Source organism: Thamnophis sirtalis, unplaced genomic scaffold (genome assembly GCF_051295495.1).
Source record: "Thamnophis sirtalis isolate CommonGarterSnake01/CBP01778 unplaced genomic scaffold, rThaSir2_p1.2 scaffold_6, whole genome shotgun sequence".
Classification (NCBI taxonomy): domain Eukaryota; kingdom Metazoa; phylum Chordata; class Lepidosauria; order Squamata; family Natricidae; genus Thamnophis; species Thamnophis sirtalis.
The window spans coordinates 106,746,487-106,769,740 of record NW_028261386.1 but is presented as its reverse complement, the minus strand read 5'-3'; the positions used below and the strand labels follow the sequence as shown (position 1 = coordinate 106,769,740).

Here is a 23,254-nt window from a genome sequence, read left to right as displayed (position 1 = left end):
AAAGAGGCCCAGGTTTTTTTGCAAAAAATTTTTGCCCCAGCCCTGCTGAAGCCTGCAGGGCTGCAGGAGGCCAAAAATGGCTGTATTCAGTGTATAAGATGCACCAACATTTCCAAGCTCTTTTAGGGGGGGAAGGTGCACCTTATACTCCGAAAAATATGGTATACACTTCATGAGGTGTATGTCATTTGCTTGCACACACACCCCAGGATGGCCATGATTCCATAATGCTGAGAATGCAGATGTCCTAATGCTCCGGAATAAACCTTGACAAGCCCACATTTTATATCCTTGCCAAATATCACTGGTGGTTGAATTTCTTCGGTACTAATAATTGTGGGGAGGATGTGAATGAAATCCAAGTTCCATAGAAAAGGCTTGTGTATTCTTTTTTCTTTCTCTCCCTTCTATAGAAACTTTCCCCAATCCTGCACCCTCCAGAAATGTTCCAACTAGCATTAGACAATTTGGTGTCTCCAAGTGCCTGGAGATCTCAGTTCCATCAGCTAATAGAGGCAAACACAAATGCCATTGGAAAAGTCCCAAACCAACATTTCTAGAGAATTCTAAGCTGTCCATCTTTGTTTTTAAGTTCAATTCAAAATTCCTACCCAGGATCACCATGAATGACTGGCTGGGAATTCTGGGAATTGCAATTTTAACTCATCCAACAATACCAGCCTAGAAAATCTGCTCTTGGCAATGCACTAATGTCATTCCTCCAAATTAAATTATTTAATAGGATTTTAAAATATCTATAATGACACAACATCACCAATCCTCGTAAGGTTTAAGCCATGGGAAAGAGTCCTGAAATGAGAGATCTCACAAGATTTCAGGTAATTTGGGGAAAGAATCCAGGGCCTGAAAACAATGATCAATCTCTGCTTTACAGCCTAAGCAAAGGTGAGGAACCTGTAGCGCTCCAGAAATAATGAAAATGCTATTTGTGGACTTCCACTCCCATGATGGATAGGGAATTCTGGGAATTGAAGTCCACATATCTTAAAGTCTCCAAGATTGAGGAACAATGGTTTAGGCATTCAGGGGGTAAGGATGAAGCATTTTAATTCAGCAATAACTGAAGGGCTGCTGCTTGCCTTTCTATTAATGTCTATGGTTGGTATACCAACCTAAAATGGTTGTGGCAGATCGTGGCGTAGTATGTTACATGAATCCAATCAATTAGGTTGAATAGTTAACTATGGTTAATTAAACCATGGATTTCCTTGTGTGAACACAGCCTATAATTTCTTCTGATATGATCTTTCTTAGTGTTTGGTGGATGTGCAATTCTACACCTTCAACATATATAAAAAAGCAGTAACATTTAAAATAGTTCAGCCATTGATTTTTATACGTATTTTGCTTTATTGCCACTTCATATCTTCTTGCAATTAAATTCCAAGGAACTTGCATTCAGTATAGATCATTTTCACTTTATCACTTCACTGTCATTTTCATCCAGATAAGGTTGAAATTCAGATAATATATGAAATGACAGCTTCATTCAATCTTTTGCTATAGCATCCCAATTGGGACTGAGATCTTTTCATAGTCCATCTAAGTTAATCCAAGTGGACATGTGTTATTTATAGGGCTATTACCATGTTACTTTTTGTGTCCATCTCTGTCTGATAAATGTAGAATGTATTTTTCATATTTATTTTTCTGTTTTAATGTTATAGTTATTACATTGTTGCAGTTAGTTTGTCACTTCCCTTGCTTCTTATTTGATTTCCAAGTAAAGCTTTAGCATTTATTTTTTCTGTTATACCCTGTGTGATTCCAGTTCAGTACATATAAAAGAAAGATGCTAATAGGATAGGAGAAGAAATAGAAAAGAAAGTCAGCTATAAATGCTTCCATTTCTTGTGACATGAAACAAAAAAGCTGTTAGCTACCAAGTTGTTGATTGAAAATAGTAAATACCAAATTCTGCATCATGCGCGCAAAGCATCTATTTCATAACTCCGCTTTGATCCTATCCCCATATTCTACTTGTGATTATCCTGTTCCATTTTTTTTGACATTGTTTTTTGAACTTTAAGTGTGAAACTCATGGACTTTGTCCAGAACTCATATGCTTCTATCAATAATGAAATCTCACCATTTTATTTTTATTGATGGTTTCAGATATTTGGATTGTTTTATTATGTCCATCACCCAGAGTCACTACCTGAGATGAATGACTATAAAAATATGATAAATAAATAAAATAAAACCAGCTATTATCTGGTAGAAGAAGAAGGGGATGAAGACTAGGAAGGAAGGAAGTAGAGAAGGAAGGGAGGGAGAAAGGAAAAGAAAGAGAAAACAAGGTGGTGTCTTAGCAGGTGCGAAGAATGGTAAACAAAGCATTCTAAACTATACCTTATAACCTTCCTAATGGAATAATAATAATATAAGAATGGCAAAGAAAAAGAATAATTATGTGAATGTATATCTATAATATACATTCTGTATATACTGTTCTCTTACTGTATGTAAGAGAACAAATGACAATAAAAATATATAGCATAATATAGGTAAATAATATCTGGTCATAAGTAGCTAAGTTTAAATAAATAAAGTAATGTACATACAAATGGATAACGAATAAGGAGATTATGAATGAAAGATAGAAATGTATAGTAGGGAAAACACTAACTGCAAAGAAACCGATTTGGAACTGCTGTATGATATACGATGGAACTTATTGTTCCTATGTTGTTTTTAAGTTATGTGTTTGTTTTTGTTGATGTGTTTATATGTTTAAAATAAACAAAAACAAAAAAAACCCAGTTATTATCATCACAGGTAACTGATCAAAGCAGCCATCCAAAAGGCAAAACAAGATTTCAGTAAATCATGAAATCAATATGTCATTTAAATTAGGGAATAATATCCTTTGGCTGCAGTTCACATGGTGAAAAGTAAATCATTTCTACGGTGTTGTCTATTATATTTTAGAGGAGAGCATGGAAATCCCCTATCCTTTGAGTATCTCTATCCCTATTTCTACCCACCCATCCCTCGGTCTGATAAAATGAGTGTGAAACTAGAACCTGGCAGCTGACAAATTCAGAAAGTCCTGACAATGACATCTTTTTCTCCGTTTCTCATTATAGGATAAGTTATGGCTGCACTTTTCCTTTCATCAACATTTGCTTCATCAATATTTTCCTTCAACAATACAAAGGAAAGGAAACATTACATGAGGGACAGGCCTAACCTTTGTATCATTTCTGGTTTTATGCCTTTGTAACCAGGAGTTTAGATGTAATGACTTTCTCTTTGGAGAGCTACTAAACAGCACAATGATGAATATGGTGGACATACATTTTAATGGCAGGGAACCTGGACAGATTAAGGTCATTTGGCATTTAATCAAAGCAATAAAGCATTTTGGGAATGAAAGTGTAGTTTTGTTTTTATTCTAAGACTGAAGAATTATACAGCTTGGTGGTTGTCTCTGTTCCTTTCCTGAGCATTTCCCTTTTTCCTTACTCCTCTTTTAAAGTGCCAGATGGCACAAGATTAAATGATACCTGCTTAGTTTTTCTTATATCTGTGGTGTGCTTACATAAGGGAGAATTTAATTTTAAATTTTTTTTTATCTAGTCTTTATAATTTTCATAAATAACTCAGGGTGGCAAACCTGCCAAATACTTCTTTCTCTTCCTATTTTCCCCACAACGATATCCCTGTGTGGTGAGTTGGGCTGAGAGAGAGTCACTCAAGGTCACCCAGCTAGCTTCCATGCCAAACTCTGGACCAGAAGTCACAATCTCCCAGTTTCTGGCTTGGTGCCTTAACCACTAGACCAAGCTGACCTAACAAATGGAAGGTTAAAGGCTTAAACAATGGAACATAATGTTAGTTATATAATTTAGTTTAAGAAGTCTCACCTCAGTTTATCCTCAAAATAATCCCACATGATAGCTTGAAGAGACAAGAAATAACTGAAATTCAAACAAAGTATTTCCATAATTCCAATTCATCACATTGGCTACGTGGCCCTCTATATGATACTATTTGCTTTATCAATCCTAAGTAGCTACTGGAAAGCAATTCTCAGGAAACCTCTAGCTTAACATCTTCTTAGCACAAAACCATAGATGGAGTAGCCACTAATGCAAAATATCTTCAGGAATTGCAACAGTGCTAACTTCTCATTAGCCTGCCTGTTCTCTGGTCTTGTACAAGAACTATCTGGATATCAGCATGGATGTACATCATTGATAAGAGTCAAGGAAGGGCAGGATCCCTGTAGATAGCAGCCCACTGAAAACTCCAGATGCAATTTCCACCTTCTCCTTGTACAGCAGGAACTCATTGTCCTGTTTGAGACTGGAGAACTGTGCTGGGTAATGTTAACATTTCTGAAAAGAGCAGACCAATGGCCTGATATTCTACAATGCAGTTTTCTATGTTTCTACTGTACTACTGCTGTAAAAAAAACAGCATCAGAATGTCTGACAGAGCTTTACACAATATAAGTCAGTAAGAGACAAATGAAGGGCATGAGAGATATGGAGGAATTGAAATGTCTACTGCAGAGATGGCAAACGTTTTCAACACCGAGTGTGTCGAAACTGGAACACGTAATGTGCGCGCCGGAGGCTCAGAAACTCAAAGACCAGCTGGTTTCTGGCCAGCTGGTCTTTGCATGCATTAGAGCACGGGAAACCAGAAGACCAGGTGGCTGGCACATGCATGCACACTGGAAACCAGAAGAGCAACTGGTGACAGTGTGCAGGCCCACACAGAGGGCTCTGCATACCACCTCTGGCAAGCGTGCCAAAGGTTCACCATCACAAGTCTAGTAGATGAAGAACAGGAGAGCCAAGAGACTCAAATATATTATTAAGAAATGAAAGATCCAGAAGCAGAGTGTAAACTGTTAAATAAATAGAGATTATAAGAAAGTATTGCCTGTTTAAAGTTACAATGATCAGGTTTTATGAACATAAGGTTCACTTCTGCAATATACTGATAAAGATAGTCTTTCTCCTAAGATTTCCTCTATTTGACGTTTACATACTTTAAATGTTAAACTCAAAAAGCCAAAAAAAATGAACAAAATAAGCCCAGCTGTTTGCTTATAAACTAACCCAGAAAATAAATTCCATGAAAGGCCTTCCAGGAGAATTTTGGACTCACATCAAAAACACTTTAAGAAACTAAATTCAACATCATGAACTGAGTTATAATTGATAGTCTAATGTAAAACTGGTTGACACCACTCTTCTTCATGAATATTGTATGCAGTTATTTTTTGTTTTGCTTTTTCTTTCTTGCTGTAGGAGTTCTTCCTGTATATAAATCCTGCATTTATGCATCTGAAATTATTCACACCAGGGATTAAATACATTAATAACAATCTCATCTCTCACATGTCATAGGTATCCTAGGGCACTTGTCATCAGAATTAATCAAGATGATAAAGAATACTCAAATTACAAAGAGAGAGGACTGTTTGCCACCAATAATTACCCATAAAGATCATAATTTAGATAAAATCCAATTTCCCGGCTTTGGCAGGTGGGAAGGAAAAATGCAAATGAACTCTGGGGTGCTTAAAAACTTAGAAAGCATTTCAAAAGGAAAGGGAACCTATTTATCCATTCTTAAACAGTGTATACAGAATGTGATAACATCAACTAGTAGATTTGGATTTACATAAACACTCCTGTTATTGGGAATCAAAAGCTGCATGAAGTTAGAATTTAGCAACTTGACTCATAGCATTTCAAGAGCTCCCATATTAATGCTGCTTTGCCCGCCCCCCACTTTAAAGGACAGGAGAGGGATTGATCCTTGTGTGCCTTCACTCCATGCAATGAGCTTCTCAATGTTTCCTTTTTTGAAGAATGGGAATTGCAGACTTACAATATCCACCAGAAGAAAAAGCCAACCTAATCAACTCTGCAGAAAATATAGCAGCTAGTATTGATGAATGGAATGACTGTCTCCTCTAGGCCAAATCCTAAAGATTGCAGTGCTGCAAATAAATAAACCCTTGGTCGACTTCTTCCATTTTACTTTCTCAGTCCATCTCTTGGGCAGTTACTCAATGTACCTCTTTGGTCTACTGAACAAGATCTGTTTTGTCATGCTGTTTTGTCCTAGCTTAGCAGCAGCTGGCTGTCCTGTCTTTATAGGTATGTGATTGCTCACCTGGGACTCAGTTTCCCTGGAAGTAAGAGAGTTCCATAGCATTCACATTGTAGCAGATTCTGGATCCCCTTCATGCTGCCAGAAAACACTGTGCAGCAGGAGCACATCATTTCTGCATATCACCTGCCATTTAAAAGCACACCGTTCAAGGAGAAATTCTCCTGCCTCCTTTGTTGCGCAGTACATGGCAGCCTGAGAATCAGAAGAGGTTTGGATTGCGCTGATCAGGCTTCTGACTGTGGTGCCCACCAAAATCTTGAGTCCTGTATGCTCCAAGAAAAAAGGGAGTTGGAGCAGAATTCTAGTCTCCAGGCAGAATGTATTAGGGTTATGCTTGTATCCTATGTGCATGTGCCTTTAAATCACTATTTTACACTATTTACACTTTGTGACTGCCTGGACAAGTCAGTGCAGTTGTCTTTGGCAACATTTTTCAGAAGTGGTTTGCTCTTGCCTTCTTCTTCGGGCTGAGAGAAAGTGATTGGCCAAAAGTCACCCAGCAGGCTTCAATCATAGCTATGTCTAGAACTCACAGTATCCTAGTGTAGGAAGTTAGCTCCCACCCCTCTCCTAGAAAAATGAAATATCCTGGGAAATATTGAAACGGCAGAATATTATATTTCCAAGGATCAGAAATGAAGAAACATGTTTTTAGGCAGGAAGCAGACTCTTTCTTAATAGCCCCCACCTTTGTCAATAAGCCATTAAAATGCCTGAGCCAGTCTAATCTACATAACAAAGATCTCCCCCCCCCTCAGCTCCAGGGTGATGAGATTAAGGCATGATAGTATTAGCCCTTTACCCATCTCACCACAGGACACTGTGAAGAAGCAATGCTCAACCAAATGTGGACTCATAGCCTACCAAGTTGCCCCTGCATGGCCCCATGGGAGTCTGACAACCAATCAGAATACAAGATCAAGATCAAAGGCCAGAAAGGGCATAAAACCAGGAACTTTCAGCATCTCGGTCTCTTTTTCTTCTTCATCCAACATCTGGAAGCATGTGATCCCCCTTTTCTGTTCAGGAGCTCAAGCCATGCGATCCTATCCACCAGTAAATCATCTTTCCAAGCAGCCTCCATGTTTCCAGTTTCTTTTTCTGGAACTGAACCCAGAAGGACATTTCTTCCAACACTAGTTTCTAGCCTGAAGCATTACCTCTCTTAAAAAAAAGATGCTTGTATTTTTAGAAAAGTTAAGTTTTAGTGACCTATGTTTTCTCTTGTGAGGCAAAACTGATTTTATCTGGTCAGAAGTTGCATCATTTTGGTGATAAGTAAATGTAGTTTAAAATTTTGCTACCACTAGGCTAAATGATAACATTTGGGTTTCTATACTGAAGTTATCTCCTGTTTTATCAACCCCTTTCCTCGTGGCTTAGTATTTCAGGCATGGTAGGTAGTAGGAGTAGGGAGAAGATAATTTCGGGCTGTTTCTTATCTCATCTGAGGATTAATTATTGAATACCTCTTGATGGAAATGTATCTAGCAAGAACATTGCGTGAACAAGCTGTGGGGTAGGTCATTTACTAATAAGAAGAAAAACGGTCCTCAACTGGACCATATCTGTTTAACCAATAGAAGAGAATATTTGTAGCTCAGGGTTGAAGTATGGGGCCCTGGGTGTTCTCTGAGTTTGGTGCACTGATGTTGTTACCTAGTTTGGCAATGAAACGCCTGCAAGAAAACCACCAACCTCAGAAAGCACCAAATAATATCTGTTTATACTGTCTGATTCAAGACATAAATGGCAGGGGAATAAGAAAATACAGAAAACTCTAATTCTTTGCTGCCATCTAATGGCCATTTGGATTTTTGGTAATCCTATTTTAATAAGGGATGTGGTGGCTCAGTGGCTAAGATGCTGAGCTTGTCTATCAGAAAGGTCGGCAGTTCAGCAGTTCGAATCTCTAGCGCCACGTAACGGAGTGAGCTCCTGTTTCTTGTCCCCGCTTCTGCCAACCTAGCAGTTCAAAAGCACGTAAAAATGCAAGTAGACCTTTGGTGGGAAGGTAACAGCGTTCCATGCGCCTTCGTCGTTTAGTCATGCCAGCCACATGACCACAGAGACATCTTTGGACAGCGCTGGCTCTTCAGCTTTGAAACGGAGGTGAGCACCACCCCCTAGAGTCGAGAACAACTAGCACATATGTGTGTGGGGAACCTTTACCTTTACCTATTTTAATAAGTTTCCTTCATGTACTCTAAATAGCAGAAGGGATTTTATTCCCCCCATTAGCCTCAACTAGTATAATAGATCACATCAATCTCTGAGATTCCCCATTCTATTGTACAGGTAGACTGGGGGGGGCACTATATTTATTCAGTAGGATCCAATTTTTCTTCATTTTGAAAAAAAGTTGCTTATTATTATCAAATGATAGTTGATATCTGAATCCCATGTCTGAACTTTTAAAAGTTCTTATTTACAATTTTCTTCCATAATAAGATTAAGGTGCGGGGGGGATTAAGGTGCGGGATGGTGGTGGATTAAAAGGGGGGGGGATGGACCTGCAGGGAAGTTAAATAGGTATATCAATAATCTATGTCTTATTATGTTTAACTGACCCCATCAGGCATCTTTAGTAGCTCCCAGGTATGAGATTCCTACTCTATCTTTTCCAACCTCAGAGCAGAGCCTAAATGGATGGGACTACATTCAGTACTGTCCAGCGACTTTATAAAATAACATCTTGATGATATCTGGTTTATAAGAAAGAAATAATATGCAAACTTCAGAAATGTCCCACTATTACATAAAATACAAAAGGAGTTAAATTAGAGTCCTAAATCATTGTTTTCATCAGAGCAGTCAAGAGAATTTAATGGGAAATTTAAAGTTACTGTCATAATTGTGTCTTATACGGTGACTGTAATTTGTGCGGGTTTATGTCCCAGCACTAAACTTAACTTCTATGGACTTAAGTGCATTTGATTGCACGAATAAGCCCTGCATGTCTGCAGGCTTTGCACAGAGTTTACATCCTTACACAGTTATTGCACAAAGCTTGGGGTGGGGTTTGTTGCCACAATTCTACTGTTATCTGATTGCAATTACTGTATACACAATTGCTTTCTCAAGAAGAGAATTTTTAGAATTTTTTTTTTTTTTTTTTTTTAGAATTTTTTTTAGAATTTTTATTAGAATTTGTAGGCCGCCCTTTTCCCTGAGGGGACTCAGGGCGGCTCACACAAAAACTGGGAAAGGGGAATACAGACAGTAGGACAAAACATGTAATAAAATAGCAAGCAACAAACACTCATCATTCGGGCGGGTAACTATCCTATCCCCAGGCCTGACGGGCGAGCCAGTTCTTCAAGGCTATGCGGAAGGCCTGGACGGTGGAGAGGGTACGAATCTCCACGGGGAGCTCGTTCCAAAGGGTCGGGGCTACTGCTGAGAAGGCCCTCCTCCTTGTAGTTGCCAGCCGACACTGGCTGGCCGATGGAATACGGAGGAGGCCTAATCTATGAGATCTTATCGGTCGTAGGGATGTAATTGGCAGAAGAGGTTTGAAATAAAGACTACAGGAATCAGCAAGGTGATAAAATCATTAGGAGAAAGGGGAAAGTGTTGTGTTACCATTTCTGTTTCCTTCCAGAATGGTTCCGTTTCTGGTTGGGCTTGATGTTTGATGCCTCAGGGTAGCGGTTGATGGGCCTCCTGAAGCCACTTGAGCAGAGCGATGACTGCAGGAGGAAGAGGACCCTCCACCGTGCCGTCCCTCTCCAGAACTCTGTCTCATAGAGTACAATGATCCCATGCAATTAAATGCTGAATCCGAGGGATCGATGCTGTAATGCTTTGTAGCCAGTGGATCAACCAGATAATCTTCAGGTATAACTGTTTCTGCTTGAAAGAGAAGAATCAGGTTATCGTGGAACGCAGTCCTTTTTCCTAAAGCAACAAAATTGATTTTGAAAACTTGTTCTTTTAATTCTGTTTTAAAGACAGTTTAAATCCACTAGCAGATTAAAGTGTGAGCTACTGCAAATGGAAAGAGTTGTATTATATACAAATTATTAATAAGGATGTGTAATAAAAATAAGTTGGGGTTTATTTTTAAGATGATAGCTACCTAGTTTGGAAATTAATTAATACTGACATCACTGTCAATCTGAAACTCGGAGCTTAAATTGCTTTGGAATGATGATCTGAATATGTGCAGAAAAGGTATTATTAGGCTTAAATAAATATGTAAATTCAAGAGCTTTCTGGGGTGGTACAAAATAAATCACAGAGCAGATTGGTGATTATTGACTATTAACTCTCCTCTTTGATTGCAGTTACAACAGGAAAGCGTGAAAGGGGCACTTCATTGGTAAAACCTTGTACTACATTTTTAGTCACGAGAATAAGCAAAATAGATTTTGACAGATCTTTAATCTTCCCCAAAGAAAATGCTTTTTATTGGTGCAAGCCCTATGTCTTATTTGAAATGGGGCTTTGTTAGCAAATTACAGGAGAGGAAGCACAAGTGATGCTTGGCAGCAGTTGTCTAATTAGAGTTTTCAAACTTTTTCAGGCTGTAAAACCTGTTTATTAAAAAATTAAAAAATCCCGGGATCCAAGCTCAAGAGGCAAAGCTCTAATGATCGAAAACTGTCTGTGTGGATTGAGGTTTCCTTTGCCTTTAGTCTCATCAAGTTTTTATGGAGTTCTGTGAAACACAGCTTGAAACATCTTGGTGTAAGTTACTCTTTTAGAATGCTTTAGGCATGATACTATAATTATGGGAAGCAGAATCAAAGAGTGGGAACCATGATAATATTGGAGAGGCTTCTTATCTTTCACCTTACACTTGAACACTAATTCCCAGATACTTGCTGCTGCAAAATACTGATACTCTGATAAAAAAAAAGCAGGGGTTATAATATTTCCAATTTTATTTTCCATCGGTGTTCTCTGCACCACTATAGTCTTTTATTTTATTCATTGGCATTAGCAAACCGTTATGACAAAAATATTAGTCATTAAAATGCTACCAGGGAAGATAGCTCTTGACAGTTTAATTTCAGAAACACGAATGAACTAGACTGTACATTACATCCAGAATGTTATCACATTTTCTGCACATGCACATTAAAACAATAAAGAAACAAAGACTACCTGGGGATTTAGAATTTGCTACAGGAGCAAATGGATCTCTCTTTTCTCAGTAGATGATTTCTCTCTGATAAGAAAGAGTCTTCATAATATTACATGCAAATGTGAAAGTCACATGCTGAGGCTAGGGCGAAGGGTTCATCAATTTGGCAACTGACCATCTTTCCATGTTCGTGTTAGCGGTCTCCATAACAGCCTTCTCCCTCACATTCTTCTCAAGATTGGGACTAGTGTGCTAGTTTAGGAGATGGGTGTTGTAGTCTTATCTGGAGGCTGAAAGGCTGTTCTAATTTTTTCTTGGAAACAAATTATAAGAACTAGCAGGCCTGGCATTCATTTGGGGTTATAACATTGTTTTCTCCTTTGTCTTTTTTCCTTTTCCATTACTTTATTTTCCTTGGTCAACCCCCCCCCCCAAAAAAAAACCCTAATTACTAAGGAATATAGTCAATGTAAACATATTGTGCTGGATATATGCCAAGGGTCACTTCTGTTCTCATCAGATGCCCTTGGGAAAATCACAATCTCATAAACTGATATTGAAAGACCATTAATTTCAATGCAAATAGTATTAAACTGGAAATTAAGAAGGATCCTGGCATCCTGGAGTCATATTTGCCGGCACGGCAGACCTCAGCTCCCAAACTTCCGGTTGGACCGTTGGACTGTTTTTCACCCTCCACAGGCTCTGGAGGTTTCCGGAAGCCTGGAGAGGGCGAAAAACAGGTCCAACGGTCAAGGGGAAGTTGGTTTCCAAACTTCTGGTTGGCCCATTGGGCCTGTTTTTCACCTTCCACAGGCTCCGGATGCTTTCCTGTAGCCTGGGGAGGGTGAGAAAATGGCCCAAGAGGCCAACCAGAAGTTCAGAAATAATGTTTCTGCCTTCTGGAGGGCCTCGGGGGCGGGGGGGGCGGGGAGGCCATTTTTGCTCTCCCTAGGCTTCAGGAAAACCTCTGGAGCCCAGGGAGAGCAAAAACTCTCCACACACACATGGGGGGGTCGTACGTGAGGGGGGCCACACACGCATGCACAGGTGGGCAATTTTGGCACACCTTTAGAAAAAGTTTAGCCATCACTGACTGCCCTATAGACTTCTTCCCTTGGATATTCTTCAACTGCTGCTTTCTTTTATTGTTAGGAAATGGGCCAGAGCAGGATGAGTCAATCTATTTGCTATTTCTTTCAGATGGAAGAGAGACAGACAGACATTATATATCATGTTATCTAATTTAATGAATGTGGGGTTCACTATTTATATACAGAAACATTTAAATAGTGTTGAAATATAGAGCTTTGAATATGTTTTATCTAAACGTTACCTATGTTCAGAGCCACAGGTTGGGTTCCCTCTTCATTTTAACAACGGCTAACCAGACAAACTATAGAGATGCCGGCCAGATTCCAGAGGGTTAATAAATAACACAGGGAGAAAGGAAACTTTGCTATCTGTCTTAGGCTCTATTTTAGCCAGCAACTGCCTGAGATATTAGCTGCTTTTGAGTTATTTTAAATTATGTAGCTGCCACTCCTGACTCAACCTATGCTTCCTGAACCACCTGCAGCTTTCAAAGCTTTACTGCTTATCTATTTCATAAGATGATAACCATGTTTTCTTGTATTTAGCAGTATCAATAGCACTTAGTCTTATATACAGCTTTAAAGTGCTTTACAGTCGTCTCTAAGTGCTTAACAGAGTCAGCTTATTGCCCCCAACAATCAGGGTCCTCATTTTACCAACCTTGGAAGGCTGAGTCCACCTCGAGCCGGTCAGAATCGAACTGCTGGCAGTCAGCAGAGTTAGCCTGCAATCTTGCATTCTAACCACTGCATCCTCACACCATTCTTCCTATCACAGCTATTTTTTGGAATGCGTGATAAGTAGTCAAGTGGCTCCTGGTTCAAAAAAAAATTGCGAACCTTGGGCTTAGAATTAGAAGATTCTGTCCTGCAATTAAGCCATATGGAGCCAAGCCGTGAAGTCTCCCTAAGATTCACCAATTTATCTAAACTATTGGGATCACTTACAAAACTGAAAATGATGTACTGTATGTATGCATTACAAGATTTTTAAAAAACCCTCATATATTAACAAAACTGATCAATCTGGTCTGAAATCTACCAAAGAAGCTTCTCCTGTAACTCCAGAAGAGCCCATCACATCTGTCATCAACCGAAAGCAGCAGAGTGCATTAACGTGTCTGGCTTGTATAGGGAACATGTTTACAAAATGACTCTTTAGGCTGTGGTCACAAGAGAGAAGTGTTTGGAAAGACACACAAAGCATTCAAAAGTGAAGACGGCCTCTGTGCCTGCTGAATTGAAATCACACCCTTTTGATATGTATGTTGCATGTGTGTTCAATACAGAGGTGGGATTCAAATAATTTAACAACCAGTTCACCCAGAGTTGAGTTGGCTGTCATGGGAGGCATAGCCCATCCCCATTCTCCAACTCCGCTGCTCATGTGGAATGAGCCTCCCATGATGGCCAACCTGATCCTGGGTGAACCAGTTGTTAAATTAACACACACACATATGCTATCAAAGTGGATCCTGGGCGCTGCGCTGCAATAGAGAAACAGGCAACAGAGTAGCCAGCATAAGGGGGGGAGGAGCAGGGAAAAGAAAGAGGGAAAGCGGCCTTCTTCTCCTTCCCTTGCGCTGGCCGCTCCATTGCCTGTTTCTCCATTGCAGCGCAGCACCCAGGATCCACTTTGATAGTTGTGGGTGGGTAATTTAACAGCCGGTTTGCCTGTGTGAACCGGCTGAATCACACCACTGTTTCCGTATAAAAAAGAGAAGGATGTTCAATCATGTAGACAAGGATACCATCTTGGCTTTTTTTGACTCTCTTGCAGTTGCCCTTGTAATAGCCTGTTATGTAAATACCTGTCCCTTGACTGTATTGCTGTCATTCAAGACCTGTCCAGGGGAGGCAGAGGCAGTGGGACCCACACCCACTTTTGACTGAAGCTCAGCTTTCACAAAGAATGAAAAAACCTGTCTCTCAAATCGTCCCACTGCATCTCATTTCAAATGCCGGAGACAATCTAGCAGCCTTCCCTTCACCAACTGCTTCAGACAGGCAAATAGCTTTCTATTAAATATTGTTGTGGTTGACTAGATTGCACAGATCTCCTGTTCCCACTTTAAACCTGACCTTAATATTTTATGTATTGTTTAAAGGATAATGTTCCAGGCAGAGGAATCTATGAGGCAATAAATGAATTGTGCAGGTAATTAAATGACGAACCAAAGCCAGAAATACTGATAACCATAAAAACCATTTATTTTGACTTTACTCCAAAGCTATGTGCAGCAATTATTGTAGGAGGGGAAAGAAGATTGAATGCTACAGGACTAAGTGAAAGGAAGACTAAAACAGCACATTTGTAGCATACAAGGAATTGAACTCAAATTCTGTTTGTTGTGTTTTTCTGCCTGCAGAAGAACACTTCGAAGTCAGGTAAAAGACACTTATGACTATTACGCTGAGCCATTAAAATATGTTTTTAATGAGTTCCTCAAAGCATTTAATGCATTTTACAGTCTGGATAAAAGAAAACAATGCCATTAAATTTCATAGCCTTCTTTGCCTGCACGTTCTAAGAAAGATTCCATATTTAGCAAACCTGAAGATGACATAGAAGGAAAAAATAATCCCTGTCTCTCAAATTCTATTTGCCTAGAAGTCTAAATACATGGCAGAAGCGAAGCCTAACATGCATAACACAAATTCTGTTGAAATTAGATTTCTTTTTTACCTTAACAAAAACACATTTCACAGAAAGGCCAACAGTTATATTGAATTTCAAGAAAAATCTCTCTCTCCCTCCCTCCCTCCCTCCCTCCCTCCCTCCCTCCCTCCCTCCCTCTCTCTCTCTCTCTCTCTCTCTCACACACACACACACACACACACACACACACACACACAATATATGGAATAGAACAGAACCTATGACCCAATTTGTTTCCAAAGGTTTTGTTACTTTGAATCACTTTAAAAATAGTTTTCATCCTCTAGCAAAATGCATTTACTCCAATTACCTACATTATTTTAAAAAGAATTTAACACTCTTTTTTCTTTTACACACACATCACAAACATTCCCTTCTGTTTCTTTTTTGTAATCTTTATAACTCTTTCTGTTGTTCCCCTCAGCCCTTCCTCACTAGTGCTACTTCTCACTGTCACTCTGACTACTCAGCTTTCTCCCTTCATGCCATTCCAAACCAGACAAGATTCTACTACAATACTGTTAACAATGAAGCTGAGCCCAGAAACCCAAATGTTTTTTGTTTCCCCGAGGCTGCTCAGGAAAAGCTTGACCTCGATCTTGAAAATCTCTCAACAAATGATGAGCCGTGATGGCGCAGTGGTTAGAGTGCAGTACTGCAGGCTACTTCTGCTGATCACTGGCTGCCAACAGTTTTGCAAATCGAATCTCACCAGGCTGAAGGTTGACTCAGCTTTCCATCCTTCTGAGGTGGGTAAAATCAGGACCCAGATTGTTGGGGGCAATATGCTGACTCTGTAAACCGCTTAAGAGAGGGCTGGAACACACTATGAAGTGGTATATAAGTCTAAGCGCTATTACTAGGGCTAGTTCTCCAGCTCAACTTCTAGTGTACTTAAGACAGAATTGCTTTATAGCTCCTTCTCACATTTCTGCCTTATCTTTAAGGAATCTTTACCTTAATTCCCTATGTTTTCTCCTTTACCATGGCTCTACACTATCTGTTCCCAAGGCCTGTTAAATAGTTCATCACAATTTGCAATGAAACATGGATAGCTGGGTAAAAGTTACTATGAACCCCCTGCCCACCCACCTCTGTTTTTTCATTTGAAGAGTGCACTGTCTGTGACAGGTAAATGAGTCCTCAGTTAAATTCCTTTTCCTTTCCTGAAACTGACATTGGCCATCCGCTGGCCAATGCCGACTGGCGACCACCCGGAGGAGGGCCTTCTCTGTGGCTGCTCCGGCCCTCTGGAACGAGCTCCCCGTGGAGATTCGAACCCTCACCACCCTCCAAGCCTTCCGCAAAGCCCTTAAAACCTGGCTGTTCCGACAGGCCTGGGGCTAATGAGCTTTTGTCCCCCCTCGAATGGTATGGTTGTTGTGTGCTTTTAAATTGTGGTATTGTTTTGTTCGTCTTTTTTATTCCTTATTTGTACACACACACCCTTGACTTGGGTTGTGAGCCACCCTGAGTCCCCTTCGGGGAAAAGGGCGGCATAGAAATATAATAAATTCAATTCAATTCAATTCAATTGACAGGAAATATTGGCAAGAGAATCTAAATTACGTGGCAGCACCCTAGCTAACATTGGCTCATCTCAAAAATTAATCAGAGTCAAGTCCAAAATTCCTTTGGTAGGACACCTCAGGGCTGGAGCAAGCTTGATAAATGAACAATATGCATGAATGGTAAAGTAGTACCTTATTATTGTCAAGGAAGCTTTATGGAAACACAACTCAAAGAAGATTTTAATTATATGACAGTATCTATTCTTTTCCCTAGCTTTGACCTAAATGCCTTTTTTTTTTTAGAAACTTAGAGCTGGAAACCACCATGCAGCAGAACAACCAAATCTCTTCCATATGCTGCTGCAATCACAATGTTCCTCCCCCCCAAAGGCCCAACCCTTGGATATACATTTTAGAAGTGAAGACTGAGTCAGACTTCTCCTATAAATATGTATGAAAAGTATTTTAGTTGGTGTGGAGCAAAAAGTAGCATTATATATTTTGGTATGATGTAGTAGTCAACTAGTCAATTGGAACCAACTTAGTGGGATCTTTTTTCTTCCATTCAATCATGCCTGATTTTTGGAGCCTGCCTGGATAGGTCCCTACAATTTTCTTGGTGAGCTATTTCAGAAATGGTCTGCCATTGTCTCCTTCCAGGGCTTACTGAAAATGACTGGCCCAAGTTTACCAAGTTGGCTTTGTGGCTAGGGCAGGACTAGAACTCACAGACTCCCTGTTTGTTATTGGGACACCTTAACCACTAGACCAGCTGGCTCACTCTTGGAAGATACATATTTTTATAACGCTTAAACCTACCTGATTCCATCTGTCCATTTTCATACCCTTCTGGGTTTTCAGAAGTGTTATATTGTGGAAAAGGCTGGTTACTAAAAAGATTGTCGCATAATAAGTTACGGCAAAGCTTTTTGAGGAATCGCAAAACGTAACCAATACTGTTCACAACTGGGAGACTCAAGAGGTGCTGTTTTCCTTCAAAAGAGGCAGAAACTGATGGAGAGAGAAAAAAATGTAGATAGTTACAGTAGTTACAGTCTTACATGCAAAGCAAGCTTATGTCCCCCACCATTGGCTTAGTGAAACAATGGCTTATATAAGTCTAATATGACCTCCTATCAGCACGGCCATTTTTACACTATCCACAGTTGCTAAACTATACAATTTCCATTTTAATTTATGTTATTGAAATGCTACCACTTTAAAGTTGTGGTAGGAGAATTTTTGGGGTTGGAGTTTATCGTGACCCGACAAATGTGCGCCCGACAACAGCACGCCAACAAAACCGCAGCGATAAAACCGCGACGTCGGCAGCGCGCCCACAAAGGCGTGCTAACAAAAGAGTGCCGACAGAAGCATGATTAGGGTTAAGGTAAGGGTTAGGGTTAGGGTTAGGGTTAGGGTTAGGGTTAGGGTTGGGTTTAGGGTTAGGGTTAGGGTTAGGGTTAGGGTTAGGGTTAGGGTTAGGGTTAGGGTTAGGGTTAGGGTTAGGGTTAGGGTTAGGGTTAGGGTTAGGGTTAGGGTTAGGGTTAGGGTTAGGGTTAGGGTTAGGGTTAGGGTTAGGGTTAGGGTTAGGGTTAGGGTTAGGGTTAGGGTTAGGGTTAGGTTCAGGGTTAGGTTCAGGGTTAGGTTCAGGGTTAGGCTTAGGCTTAGGCTTAGGCTTAGGCTTAGGCTTAGGTTTAGAGCGCGCTTCTGTTGGCACGCTTTTGTCGAACGCGCATTTGTCGGTGAACCGGAATTTATACCAATGGTTCCTCAATTCTGTCAATTTTGATGGAAATAAAAAGGATGTCAGCGATCTTAAAAACAGTTTTATTTTACCTTTGCTACATTGAACTGAGTCTAATCAAAAGTTTTCAACTGCCACTGCATTCACATTTTTGGGAATTCAACCTTAGCCATACAAGAAAATAATAATAATTTTACCAGATATAACAACCTGGCATATTTTCAGGATTCAGCTGAAGTGTTTTTTGTATGTGTATGTTTAGCTTTCTGTTCTTTCAGCACAGGTGCAAATAGAACCAAAATGCCCAGAGGGGGAATGAAAATGGAAACAGAATATAAATAAATGTTGCACTGTGGGATAAAGCTTAGAATTGCACAACATGACAAGTCTTGTAGTGGAGTAAAACAGATTTAATGGAGAAGATAATTGTCAATATTTTTAAAAAAAAAGTTCTTAAAGCATATTTCTACCTGTATTTTAAAAAGAATGATATAAATATTGTGATTCATTACTGTATTTCAAAATACAGCAATGAGCTGTGGAAGCTTCTTGGATGAGAACCAAAGTGTCATCAATTAAAAAAACCAGAAAGTCCAGTTGCCTCTTGAAAAAGCACCTTTGGGACAACCATGACCTGAATGACCAAGAATCTTCATAGTCAATATATTTCAAAACTTTTATAAATATTATTAATTTTAAAGCCATGAAATATGGATTAAAACACTTCAAAAAGCAGGAGCCAGTATCCTATTGTATAATAAATACATAACATCCCTTAAAGAGAATATGATCTGAGAGACAGCAGTTGGCAGACTTGGAAGCGATCTTTTACATTGGGCCTTCAGGCCTGCCACGTTTTCTACTGTGGGAAAATGGGAGGGGGGATTATATGGAGTATGGGTGATAGATAGTCAAAGTAACATTCTTTTCTCAGAGAGTCAAGGACACCTTGCCCTGCAGCTGCGATGATGTAACTGGGAGGCATCTCCTGTTTTGGATGGTGCCTGATTGGGTCATGTGATGGACATGTAGGTGCTGGCCAGGGACTTGAACTTTCTTTTGTGTGGGGAAAACTTGGAAACTTTCAGATTCGAGTTTTCCCAGATGTGCCAATATGACACCTCTAATAAAATGGAACTTTGAAGAAACTCAACCCCCAGAGTCTTCTTTCATTGGGGGTGTTACTTGGAATGCTGACAACAGTTACAGCTCTCACTGACAATCTTTTCATCAGAGTGATGTATGTATGTATTTGATTTATATCCCATTTCATTTTCAGTCAGAAGTTCCAAACACTAGAAGCAGCATGCCCTCTTCCCATTTTTCTTCACAACAACCCTTGGAATAGGTTGGGTTGAGAGATAATGATTTTGTCCAAAGTCACCCAGTGAGTCTCTGAGGTTTAGGATAGATAAAATGGCTGCCCTTTGTCACAGCAGGTGACTGTACCTGTTTGATTTTAGCTAATGTCAACAAGCTGAGCAGAGTAAGAGCAGATTAGTGCAGTACTACAAGGATACTACCAAGAAATCCAGGGCTTGTAAGATAGATCAGGAAAGAGAACAAACAAGGAAAGTACATGTTTATATAGCCACAAGGAGTCAAACTCAACACTTTACCTTAAACAATGACATATTATAAATGGGGAATTACCTAATTATTCACTGTCAAACAGGCATGGGGCACAGAAACAAGTTGAAGAAAGAAGTCAGGTGGATTGGAAATCCAAAAAACATTGTTTATATGTTTACATGAATGCATGACAGATCAAAGTGGAGATGAATTTCCATTGGTGAACAGCTATTCAGACTTTGTTCTACTTATTCATTTATTAGATTTATATGCCACCCATCTCTCCTAGTGGTGATGCTAAGCAACTTACCAGACTTTCTCAAATATAGAATGGATGCAGGGGAATATCATTGCAGGAAAACAAAGCCCTACCAACTCTACTCTTAATCTTTTTTATCAATGAACACTGGATAGAAGACTGTTCAAGGCCCTGGTTAGCATTCCTGAAAGCAGAAATACATTGACTGCAATGCACTGTCTCCATTTTTACCTGACACCATTTCAGCGCCATAGCCCTGCTTGACAAGCGAGAAGACAGTCTTTTGCTGGTGGGCACAATCAATGCATGCCTGAACTGTCTGCTGTAGCACTATGGAAGGTCGTTCAGGTCCAAAATGATCTGGGAGTTGCTGTACTCTCTTTCGCTCAAGGTACGGCCCCACATTCGCTTGCTTGTTGACATAAAGGCAGACTGCAGGGAGGGAAAAAAGTCCTTGTCATTGTCCAAACAGATCTCTAAAGACTTCATAAAATGTCATTTCCTTTCTGTGTCTCTGATTTGGTTTTGTAAACTGGAAATTCAGGCCTTTGCAGACCCCATGTATCTGGCATCAGGTTGGGAAAGGCCTCACTGGATAACTATAGAAATATAGTTGTCTCAGAGGTGCTTTTTCAAGAGGCAACTTTCTGGACTTTCTGGCTTTTTTTTCGAAGACGTTTCACTCTGAGCCGAAGCTTCTTGGATGAGATGTGAAATGTCTTCAAAGAAAAACCAGAAAGTCCAGTTGCCTCTTGAAAAAGCACCTTTGGGATAAGCATGACTTGGATGACTGAGAATCTTCATACACATATAGAAATCCTTGACTTGTTTCCAGAGAATGGTCTACAATTCTGAAGGATTTCCAATTGAAGCCAGAAATGTAGACATATAGAAGGAGCTGAAAACTCTGGCTCTGCATAACGAAGAAAATCGTGAGTATAAAATGTGGAAGAGAGCAAGAAATCAAAATGGTTAAAATTTGATAAAGTGAAGGTTTTTTTTAAAAGAAATGTTAGAATTCCTGAGGAAAAAGGGGGATTGTGACTCTTTTTTCATCCATGTTTCTCTAATTATCCCAGATGTCAGCATAAAGACTTTTACTGAGTCTTCCATTGTATCTTATATTCCATTCTACTTGGGTTTAAACTTTCAATGCAATTTTTTAGTATAAAATACAAAATTACCTTAATCCAATCTATTATGTAGTTGCACAGATTACGTAATATAGTAGTTTGTAATATCAATATTGGTCTTTTCTAGAACAAAAATGCTAAGATTTGATATACCATAACTTTTTTTTAAAGAAGGATACTATACTGCATGCAGATCTATTTAGGACTATGTCTTAAAAGACTGGTCTCAGTCATATTAAAACAAGACACATTATTATTGCTGGCCACAAAAGTATTAGAGTTGTCATCATTCAGAACATACATCATCATCCTGTTTCCAACAGAAATTAGAGAGGTGACAAAGAAATTATTACATAGCAAAGAAGATAGATGTGCAATGCTGTGGATAATAGACAATTATTATAACCATAATAAAAATGTAGTACTTGAAGTGTTAAACAGCTACTCAGACTGAAAAATAAAAAGTCTCAAAGCATTTTATTCTGAATAAATAGGGGGATAATGGCAATAATAGCATCACATAGTTCTGTAAGCCACTAAAAGGCTACATAACAAAGCAGAAGATGTAAACAAAGCAGGAGAACCCATTGTAAGCACAAATGAGGGGCACAGATGGCTTTTCTAAGTTCTGATGATGAATCTATTCATGCAAAAGCACCCATATTTTACTTTCAGCCTGTGGCACAGGGTCTCTTAAATCAGTCAGTACACAAGTTGCTTCTGCGCATCTCTTTTTCTATTATGTACAAACCAAAGGAGCAAATAATACTGAAAACAAAAATAGAGGAAAACATCAGTTTGGAAAGACAGCTGGCAAGTTAATTGATAAGCTGTCTTGGGGCTCTCAGAAGGACAGGGAAGAAAGCTTGCTTAAAAACATGGGATGTAAAACAAGGCTTTCATTTGGGTAGATTTGATTCCACATACCTGTGAGGGCTTGCGGTGCTGCCGAGTTGGGGATTGTAGCCGCATCCTGGGGGATTGAACTGATGTCAGGTTCTGGGGTGCTTCTTGGTGGGGAGATTGCTAAAGGAGTCATTAGAACACGAGATTTCAGCTGGAAGACACAACAGATGTTGGTCATGAAAAAAAAACATATCAAATCTATTCTGTTATACCACAACTTTGAGATCTTTCAACTCCCAGAAATCTGTGCATGGCATTCTTTCCCTGAGATAGAACATAGAACATCAGAGTTGGAAGGGGTCTTCTAGTCCAACCCCCTGCTCAAAATGGAGACCTTATAGCTTTGCTGGCTGAGGAACTCTGGGAATTGAAGTCCACAAGTCTTAAAGTTGCCAAGGTTGGAGACCACTGCCTTATACATTTCAGACAAATGGCTTCTTAAAAGCCTCCAGTGATGGAGCATCCACAACTTTTGAAGGCAAGCTGTTCCACTGGTTTATTGCTCTCACTGTCAAGAAATTTCTCTTTAGTTCTAGGTTCTCTCCTTGGTTAGTTTCCATCCATTTCTTCTTGTTTTACTTTCAAGTGCTTTGGAAAATAAGTTTACCTTCTCTTCTTTGTGGCAGCCTATTGGAAGACTGCTTTAATGGCACCCCTAGTCCTTCTTTTTACTAGACATATCCAATTCTTACAAACATTCTTCATATGTTTTAACTCCATCCCCCTAATCATCTTTGTTCCTCTTTTCTGCACATTTTCTAGAGCAGTGATTGCTAACCTTTTCCAGACCAAGTGCCCAAAGCACGCAAATCCCCAAAATGCAACAGCCTCCCCACACATGAGCTCTGCCCCCTGGCGCATGCACATGTGAGCCCCTGCACATGGCCCACCCCCTGCATACACATGTGTGACCCTCCCGCATGTGCCCACTCCCCATGCATGTGTGTGTGACCCCCCTGTGTGTGCCACACTCTTTGCACATGCATGCGCAGCTCCCATGTGCATGCCCTTGCCCCCGCGCATGCACAGCAGAGAGCTGAAGGCTAGCTGAATGGTGGGAGGTGCACAGACATGCGCAGTGGAGCTGAACTGGGGTGACAGCTCACATGCAATCTGAGA

At 39.9% G+C, this 23,254-nt stretch overlaps 1 protein-coding gene across 2 annotated transcripts in view; it reads right to left on the bottom strand.

Annotated features, from left to right (window-relative positions):
- SCML4 (Scm polycomb group protein like 4) overlaps positions 1–23,254 on the bottom strand; it is an 87,119-nt gene that overhangs the window by 10,649 nt on the left and 53,216 nt on the right. Inside the window, exons 3-6 of one of the 2 annotated variants that reach the window (XM_014061408.2) lie at positions 22,157–22,286; positions 20,328–20,528; positions 17,338–17,529; positions 9,748–10,017 (exon numbers count right to left, since the gene is read on the bottom strand). In XM_014061408.2, the coding sequence (XP_013916883.2) occupies positions 9,748–10,017; positions 17,338–17,529; positions 20,328–20,528; positions 22,157–22,286 (793 nt within the window). The remainder of the gene's footprint in view (positions 1–9,747; positions 10,018–17,337; positions 17,530–20,327; positions 20,529–22,156; positions 22,287–23,254) is intronic. The other variant, XM_087718681.1, reaches the window with a different exon arrangement.